At 60.6% G+C, this 9,302-nt stretch overlaps 1 protein-coding gene across 4 annotated transcripts in view; it reads right to left on the reverse strand.

Moving 5' to 3' along the window:
* Positions 1-2,618, reverse strand: part of BCAM (basal cell adhesion molecule (Lutheran blood group)) — a 37,733-nt gene extending 35,115 nt beyond the window's left edge. For 3 of the 4 annotated variants that reach the window (XM_043535371.1, XM_043535370.1, XM_043535369.1), the window contains exon 1: positions 2,452-2,583. In XM_043535371.1, the coding sequence (XP_043391306.1) occupies positions 2,452-2,512 (61 nt within the window). In that variant the 5' untranslated portion in view covers positions 2,513-2,583. Of the gene's footprint in view, positions 1-2,451 lie in introns of all 4 variants that reach the window. The other variant, XM_037883231.2, reaches the window with a different exon arrangement.
* Between the last annotated feature and the right edge of the window lie 6,684 nt (positions 2,619-9,302).

The following is a 9,302-nucleotide window of genomic DNA, read 5'->3' on the forward strand; positions in this document are numbered from 1 at the left end:
TATCAGGGCGCAGGCTGGAATGTGCCCGGCTGGGGGCGGGGAAGCCCCAGCAGAGACCATCGTCGAGTGGAGCCGGTCTGCCCCCAGGCCAGGCTGATCTCGGTGCAGCCCCCCCACGGACCCCAGTGCGACACTGGGCCATGCAGTGTCCCCCCTTCCCGGGCCAATCTCCAAGTGTACAGGCCCCCTCGCCCCACCGTGCTGCGCCACGCAGCCACCCTCCAACGCCTCCCCAGGCTTGGCCTGGCCAATCTCAGCATGCTTCCCGCCCGGCCCTGCCAAGGCAGCCTCCTCTCTCCCCGCTCCCCACCCGAGAGGCCAGGTTGGGCTCCCTAGGCCACACTAAGTGTCCTTCTCCAGGGAGTGTCTCCATTTGCTCAGCCCCGGGGCTGGGCTGGGACCCAGGTGCTCTGTGCTGGGGCCAGGCTGGGGGAGAGGGGACCCCGTTTGCGCTGCGCCAGGGCGGGTGGGGTGCGGCTGCCAGATGCACAGAGCCCAGGAGGATGGGAAAAGCTATGCAGAGGCCAGGAATGCAGGCAGCAGGAGCAGAGCAAACAACGGGCTAGGGCATGTTTGGGTAGAGGTGGGCGGGGGAGGCAGCTCCCGAACCCACCCCCCTCCAGGCATCCCTGCCTCATTCCAGCTCCCCCTCCCAGCATCCCACCCATCCACCTCCCTGACAGCTGCCAAGGCTCAATATCTGCCCACCCGTGCCAGCCCCCAGCACTGCCAGCATCCACAGAGCCCTGAGCCAGGGCGCGCGACCTCCGGCATTCCAGAAACCAGGGGGAGCCGGGATCGCTGGGCTCAACCCGCCGCTCAAGGAGGGGAGTGGGGTCTCGGGGGTTAGAGGAGGCAGGGCTGGAAGCCAGGACTGCTGGGTTTTCTCCCCACTCTGGGACAGGAGTTAATGGTGTACAAGCAGAGGGGAAAGCAGTACCCCCTCCCCACACACACACACACACACTCACACACACTAATAATTGTGGTGACTTTTCTCATCTTGTCACCTTGCTGGTGAGTCACTAAACACAAAGTCATTGCCCCCCAGAAATGTGCCAGGGCGGGTGCTGGAGGGCAAATGTTAAAAGGCCAGCTGGGGAGAGGAGTGGGGAGGGGGTGAGGAAGGTTTGCAGTGGGAGAGGGGATGGGGGGGATTTGTGAGGGGAAGGGGACGCAGGCTGAAGGGGCACAAGGAGTGGGTGGGAGGGGGGGGAAAATCACACTAAATTCCCTTTCACCCTCCCAGACCCCTTTAAATTCCCCACGGCTTTCAAACCATTAATTAAAGGGGGGGGGTCTCTCTAACAAAGGGCTCTGCCCCCCATCCAGAGCCAGCTCCAAAGATAATGGAGCGGGGAGGCTGAGCCCCCTAAACCCAGCCCCTCACCCTATACAGCTATCACACACACAGCTCCCACATACACCTCCTCCCTCCCCACCCTACACACCTACCCCTCCCCTGCCCTCCTCACCCCCCACTCCATACACCTACCACTACCCTCACCCCCCACCCTACACACCTACCCCTCCCCTGCCCTCCCCACCCCCAGCCCCCCACACCTACCCCTCCCCTGCCCTTCCCACTCCAAGCCCCCCACACCTACCCCTCCCCTGCCCTTCCCACTCCATACACCTATCACTACCCTCCCCACCCCCCACTCTACACACCTACCCCTCCCCTGCCCTCCCCGCCCCCAGCCCCCACCCTACACACCTACCCCTCCCCACCCCCCCACAGCAACCCCTTCCCCTGCCCTCCCCGCACCCTACACAGCTACCCCTCCCCCTGCCCTCCCTACCACACCGGCCCCCCACCCCACTCAGCCACCCCTCCCCCTGCGCCCCCCTCCCCCTGCGCCCCCCCACCCCACTCAGCCACCCCTCCCCCTGCGCCCCCCCCACCCCACTCAGCCACCCCTCCCCCTGCGCCCCCCCACCCCACTCAGCCACCCCTCCCCCTGCGCCCCCCCACCCCACTCAGCCACCCCTCCCCCTGCGCCCCCCCACCCCACTCAGCCACCCCTCCCCCTGCGCCCCCCAACTCTGCAGCCAGCTGGAGAGACTGGAGGACCCCCGCTCCTCTTACCCGGCTAGGGGGAGAAGGGTCCTGCCAAGGGGGCTCAGCCTGGCCGGTGACTGTTACAGCAGGGATGGGGATGGGGCCCCCTGGCCCAGGCAGGGAGGGGCAGAGACGAGCCCCTGCCGGGTGAGGAGGGGGCAGCCCAGGGCCGGGGGGGGCAGGCAGAGGGCCTCGCAGATGTCGCCCCCCCAGTAATGCGACACTAAAGTTCACACTGCAGGGGGGGAGCGCTGGGCAGCGCCTGCCCTGGGGCTTAGGAGGGGTCCGGGGCGCACGGGCTGGACGGGGGCGCAGGGCGAGAGCCCGGGCAGCGGAGGGGCCTGGGGGTCGGGCGGCCGGGGCGCCCGGTGTCCAGGTCCGGTGCCTACCTGGGCGACCGATCAGAGCCAGAAGCAGGAGGCCCCGCAGCGGGCAGCCGGACTGGCCCATGGTGTCCGCGGCCGGGAGAAACTGTAACTAACTCCCGGAGCCCGGCTCGGACTCCAGCCCCCGAGCCCGGCTCGCCCCGCCCCCGAGCCCGGCTCGCCCCGCCCCCGACCCCCGGAGCGCGGCTCGCCCGGCCCCCAAACAGCCACCTGCTCCAGAGCGGCGGGGCCTGGGGCCCTGCGAGCCGGGACCCCTGGATAGAGACATCCCCGGGAGCCCCCCCACCAGGACCCCCTCCCGAGCCCACAGCCAGCGCTGCCCCCTGCCGCCCTCGCCACAGCAGGGCCCCCCTAAAGCACATTGGATCCCCTTCTCCCCAGCCAGCCCCACTCCCTGCCTTAGCCTGCCTCCCCCCTCGCCACTGCAAGGCCCTGCCAGGTCTCCCCACCTAACCCTCCAGCACCTCCTGCTGAATCCCAGAGCCAAGGGTCCCTCCCGCTGTCACGGCCATAGCCATGCGTCAGGGTCTGCACCAGGGCAATCGGAGCCGGCCCCGGAGCCAGGACTCCTGGGTTCATCTCAGGCCCGTTGGGATCCGTTTACCAGTCAGACAGGTCAAAGAGACTCTAAGAGGTCTGCTAGACCAATCCTGACAGGCCTGGGTAGAACCCAGGAGTCCTGGCTCCCAGGGCCCAGCTCCCCCCTCCTCTAACCCACTGAACCCCACTCCCCTCCCAGAGCCAGGGACAGAACCCAGGAGTCCTGGCTCCCAGCTCCCCCCTCCTCTAACCCACTGAACCCCACTCCCCTCCCAGAGCCAGGGACAGAACCCAGGAGTCCTGGCTCCCCACTCCCATCCCTCCAAGACCACTTCCAGCCCAGGGCCTGACCTCTCTGCTCTCAACCTGCTACCACCTGCCCCTCACCTTCCCGTTTCAGAGGCTGCATATTCCACGTTCCTGTCTCAGGGTCTGGGCAACCCCCAGACCTGGGTCAAAGGTCACACCCGACTGGGGGGAAGGCCCTGCAGGATTGGTGGCAGTGAGTGTGTCAAGTGTGCGCAAAAGGAGGGGATGGAGAATGGGATATGGGGCCTTGCCCCCTAGGGGTGCCAGCGTCGATCTGGCCCCAGGATGCTGGGAGGATGGGGGCACTGGCTGGGCTGGGGAGCTGATGCCCTGGCTGGGCCCGGATGTGCGTTTCCACCTCTCTGCCTGCTCTCTGCAGTCCTGGGCCGGAGCCAGGGGGTGGGGGGGCTGGGCTGGGCTGCCAGCCCGGAGCTGGGAATTCATGTCAGCCTGGGCTGGCAGCAGCCCCAAGCTCACTGCAAATCACGAGTCTGCTGCATTGGAGACATCCCACCGGGCCCCCCAACCTGGTGCGGGGTGCTGAGCATCATGGGAGCAGCCCCCTAGGGTGCCCCAGCCTACGCTGCCCCCCTTCCCTGGATCCGCTCCCTCTGGTCTGGGAGCCCTTTGTTTCAGGGAGGCTGTAATCTGAGCTGGCTGAACCTGGCGGTGTGTGCTTTGGCTTGTAGGCGTGTGCGCGTGTGTGTGATGGAGTGAGAGAGACACCAGGCAGGTAAACATGAGGGGTGGGTGAGTGTCTGTGCATTCACAAATCCATGTGTGCAGGATGCACACTCGTGTGTGTCCACAAACAAGTGTTCACAAGTGTGAATGCGTGTGTGAAGGTGTAAGGGCTAGTGTGAGTGTGTAAGTAAGCTGTTCTGCATGGGAGTGTTGTGGGTAGTTGTGTGTCCAGGAGGCTGTGGCCCTTGTGCAGCAGAGGATGTGTTGGGTTGTGTAGCTGCGTGTCAGGACGTAGGCTGCAGGTCCAATGGTTAGGCCGGGCCTGAGGGATCGAGCCAGAATTGGTCGGCAGGAACTGGTGGCCGGGGCCAGGACACAGGAATCAGGAACAAAGCGAGGAAACAGGAGCCAGGCACAGATGGGCCTCAGGCTCTCAGCAGGCTGAAAGGGGAAATGCTGACCCGGGGCCAGCCCATTAACACACACACACACACACACATTAACACACACACACACATTAACACACACACACACCCTGGGTTAGATCCAGGGGCCCAGCAGCACCCACTGCTCTTGCAGGGCCGAGCTGGGATCCTGCCCCTCCGTCCTTTCATCACAGGCGGCAGCGTCACCACGTGGCCAGTCCAAGAATTGCGCAGGGATGGAGCTGCCGGGAAAGTCCCCTTGGGGTCGTTTTCCCAAAGGGGTTGGTGGGGTCAGCAGGAGCCCAGCACCTCTGCAAGTTGCGCCCAGTATTGGGGTGAAGGCTCAGGACTAGGAGCCTCTAATCCTGAATTTTATCCCTGGTTCTGGCACTAATGCTGTGTGCATCCTGGTCGAGCTGCCTCTGTTAACCCGGTGGCAGCGTGTCTATGTTGCATTTGCATTGAGACGGTGGCGGGTTCTGTGAGCGCTGATCCCAACATGGAAGCCGACCGGAGCAGCGGGTGCCAGGGATAATTACCCTGATGATGCAGGAGAAGACACTTGCCTGCAGCAGGAGCCCTTCTCTAACTGGTCCCAAAGCCCCGACGTCTCCAGCACACCTGCTTCGTCTCTCCGCCCGCACTGGGCACGCTTGGTCTAGTGAGCTGGGGAGAGGCTCCTGGGTCTACCTATAAGGACCAACATGGGAGAGGTTTTGCAAACAGAAGCTCTTGAATGACACAGGGCAAGACAGAGCTGGGAGCTGCAGCCAGAGAGTCTGGCTGGGAATAAGGGGCCACATCTCGGTGAGATGGGCAGAGCTTCCCTACGGAACAGCTGCCCCCCCGGGAACCCCACTCCCTGTGGAGAAGGGTCCCCCAGTCTGCCTCTGCGTTGGCCTGTGATGCTAAAGAGACCCCAGCCCCTGTGACGAAGCGGGACTCTTCTTAATGTTTCCTCTGAATATTGTGGGGGTGCCTCAGTTTCCCCTAGGCAGTTCTTAAGTTTCTAGGGGGTGGGATAAGGGTGTATGATCATTGCAGAACCCTAGAGGGCAGATGTGTGCAGGGGTCTGGACACAGAGAATGGCCGACACCCTGTTTCCTGGCAACTAATGGCCTGGGCCCTTCCCCCCTGCAAGGTGAGAGCCAAAGGATTGGAGAACAAAGGAATCAGGTGACCTCCTGGCTCCGGAAAGGGACAAAGCCCAGAGGAGGAGGGGCTGGAGAGAGTTTCAGTTTGGGGCTGGCTGGGGACGTGAAGTGCAGACGTGGTTGTCCGGCTCACTTCCCCCCAAAATGGACCCAGCTGAGGGGTCCTGTTCTCTGCACCTACAAGCTCTGTGTTAGTCCATGTTCCTAATAAACCTTCTGTTTTACTGTCTGGCTGAGAGTCACGTCTGACTTGCAAAAAGAAAAGGAGTACTTGTGGCACCTTAGAGACTAACCAATTTATTTGAGCATAAGCTTTCGTGAGCTACAGCTCACTTCATCGGATGCATACTGTGGAAAGTGTAGAAGATCTTTTTATACACACAAAGCATGAAAAAATACCTTCTCCCAACCCACTCTCCTGCTGGTAATAGCTTATCTAAAGTGATCTGGATTTGTGCTGGAAATGGCCCAACTTGATTATCATACACATTGTAAGAAGAGTGGACCTTACCTGTTAGCTGGGTGGAGAATTGTGACAGGGAAGGAAACGTGCCTGTGTCTGTCAGGGGTATTGACTTGCCTATGGAGGGAGCTACCTCGGTCTCCAAGCAGTTGTCTGTGACCAGCCTTGTGTGCTGGGACCAGGAGAATGAGATCCCAAGCTGTGGGTCTGGGAAAGGAGAAAGTGTGTCCGGCTCTTCTTTGTCTGTGAGCAGACAGAAGGGGCCTTTCAGCCTGTGATGGTTGAGGGTAGTGTAGTTGTCTCAGAGTTTGTTCTGGATTCAGCTAAAGCCCAGGAAGGGAAGGGTCCTAAGTTTGTGTCTGCTTGGGAGAATGGCCCTGTAACTAGGTCGCATCCAGTTAGGGTCTATGTAAAATCCCAGAGACCAGACAATTCTGGTGCTTGTATTTTGCCTGTTGCTAGTGTGTGGTTGGGAAAGGGTGTAGCAACTCTGACTAATCAGGGTGAGATCCTAGCCAGGGCACAAGGAGAGCAGGAAGGTGAGGTGTTTGTGTTACCTACTGAGGGTGTGGAAACCTGTAGCAAGAAGGAAAAGATTCCTGAACTTGTCTGTGGCAAAGGGAAGGAGAATGCTTCTGACCTTTTATCTAGGAAATCTGTGAGTTTGCCTGAAAGGGGATTGTGTAGGAATCCGCCTGATGGGCCAGGGGTAATTCTGGATGTAAGTGAGACCCAGAAAGAGTCTGTTGTTGCTCAGGAAAGTGTTCCTCTAGAGCAAGCCCTAGGTGAAGAGGGTAAGGGCAGAATTTCTGTGAGGGGTGAATTGTTGCATAGAAAAGCCCTAGGGAAAGGAATCCTCACGGAGTCTTTGCAAGCAGTTTACTGCCACTGAAGGGTGTGAAAGTTCCACAGTATGCATCCGATGAAGTGAGCTGTAGCTCACGAAAGCTTATGCTCAAATAAATTGGTTAGTCTCTAAGGTGCCACAAGTCCTCCTTTTCTTTTTTTGATTTAATCAAGAAAGTTTAAGTTCCTAACAGCCAGAAATTTTCTGTTGTGAATGGATCCACTGACTGTCCTGTTGAAAGACCCAGTGTGGAGAGCTTTGAGAATGTCTCAGGTGGAGTGAAAGCTGTTAAGAAAGTTAAACAATCCGAAAACCAAGTGGCTGTGTCTGGCCAGCTGGTTGGGGAGACAAGGTTGTGGAGAAAGGAATGTCTCCATGCTAGGTCTGTAAGTGACCAGTATGTGGCCCAGGTCAAGAGGGGGGCTCTTAACCAAGAGAGTCCGAATTGCAGGCCTCCAGACTGGAGCACTGGGAGAAGACCTGATCCCAGTGTGACCCCCGGGGGTTTTGGGGTGGCAAAAGGGCACAGGCCGCATAAACCTTCCCACATGTGGCATGCTAGCGCTATCGACCATCCCCGACCTAAGGGAGGGCGTGAAACTGGAAGGGCCTGGTGAAACTCCCACCAAAGAATGGGAGAGATGCTGGGGCATCCATGGGAACGTTGGTGGGTTCAAACTTCCCCAGGTCACCGGCTAAAGTGACGCCGCTCAGTTCGGTCTCAAAGGGGGGAGAGATGTGACAAAGCGGGACTGTTCTTAATGTTTCCTCTGAATAGTGTGGGGGGTGCCTCAGTTTCCCCTAGGCGGTTCTTAAGTATCTAGGTGGTGGGATAAGGGTGTATGGTCATTGCAGAGCCCTAGAGGGCAGGTGTGTGCAGGGGTCTGGACACAGAGAATGGCCCACACCCTGTTTCCTGGCAACTGATGGCCTGGGCCCTTCCCCCCTGCAAGGTGAGAGCCAAAGGGTTGGAGAACAAAGGAATCAGGTGACCTCCTGGCTCCGGAAAGGGACAAAGCCCAGAGGAGGAGGGGTGGAGAGAGTTTCAGTTTGGGGCTGGCTGGGGAGGAGGAGTGAAGTACAGACGGGGTTGTCTGGCTCCCTGTCCCTCCCCCGCCCCCAAAATGGACCCAGCTGAGGGGTCCTGTTCTCTGCACCTACAAGCTCTGTTTTAGACCATGTTCCTGTCGTCTAATAAACCTTCTGTTTCACTCGCTGGCTGAGAGTCACGTCTGACTGCGGAGTTGGGGGGGCAGGACCCTCTGGCTTCCCCAGGACCCCGCCTGGGTGGACTCGCTGGGGGAAGCGCACGGAGGGGCAGAGGAGGCTGAATGCTCCAAGGTCAGACCCAGGAAGGTGGAAGCCGGGTGAGCTGTGTGTCCTGCAGACAGGCTGCTCCCAGAGAGGAGACTCCCCCAGAGTCCTGCCTGGCTTCATGGGGAGCAGTTCCAGAGCATCGCCCGGGGACCCCGGGACACCCCCACTGGCATCCTGGGAGGTGCTGGTGGGGAAGCGAACCCCACAGAGCCTTCACGCTTGTCTCCGGGGCTCGTCCACACTGGAACGTGAGCTCGGACTAAGGGAGGGTGAGGACTGAAAGTGCCACGACTGTTCCAGAATAACTTCATGGATGGCCCAGCTCAGAGCAGTCCTGGCTTAATGTTAAATCCCTTTAAACGTGGATTCAGCTCCGTGGGGGCCCAGCAAAGCGAGGGGAGCAGTTTGGGGCTCACAGGCAGTGTCACTCGGGACAGCAGCAAAAGCCACAAAGCCCAAGACTGAACTGAAATCAGTGGCCATACCCCTCCCCACGTACACGTACACCCTGCACCCCCAGTCACCTCCCACACACCCCCTTCCTGTGTCCCCCCCACAATCCCCTCACACACACACCCTGCACCCCCAGTCACCTCCCACACATCCCCTTCCTGTGTCCCCCCACAATCTCCTCACACACACACCCTGCATCCCCCAGTCACCTCCCACACACCCCTTCCTGTGTCCCCCCCACAATCACCTCACACACACACCCTGCACCCCCCAGTCACCTCACACACACCTCTTCCTGTGTCCCCCCCACAATCCCCTCACACACACACCCCCTGCAACCCCCAGTCACCTCACACACACCCCTTCCTGTCCCCCCCCACAATCCGCTCACACACACCCCCTGCACCCCCAGCCACCTCACACACACACGCTTCCTGTGTCCCCCCCACAATCCCCTCACACACACCCCCTGCACCCCCAGCCACCTCACACACACACGCTTCCTGTGTCCCCCCCACAATCCCCTCACACACACCCCCTGCAACCCCCAGTCACCTCACACATCCCCTTCCTGTGTCCCCCCCCACAATCCCCTTACACACACACCCCCTGCAACCCCCAGTCACCTCCCACACACCCCCTTCCTGTGTCCCCCCCCCCA

This window comes from Chelonia mydas, chromosome 24 (genome assembly GCF_015237465.2).
Source record: "Chelonia mydas isolate rCheMyd1 chromosome 24, rCheMyd1.pri.v2, whole genome shotgun sequence".
In the NCBI taxonomy this organism is placed as follows: domain Eukaryota; kingdom Metazoa; phylum Chordata; order Testudines; family Cheloniidae; genus Chelonia; species Chelonia mydas.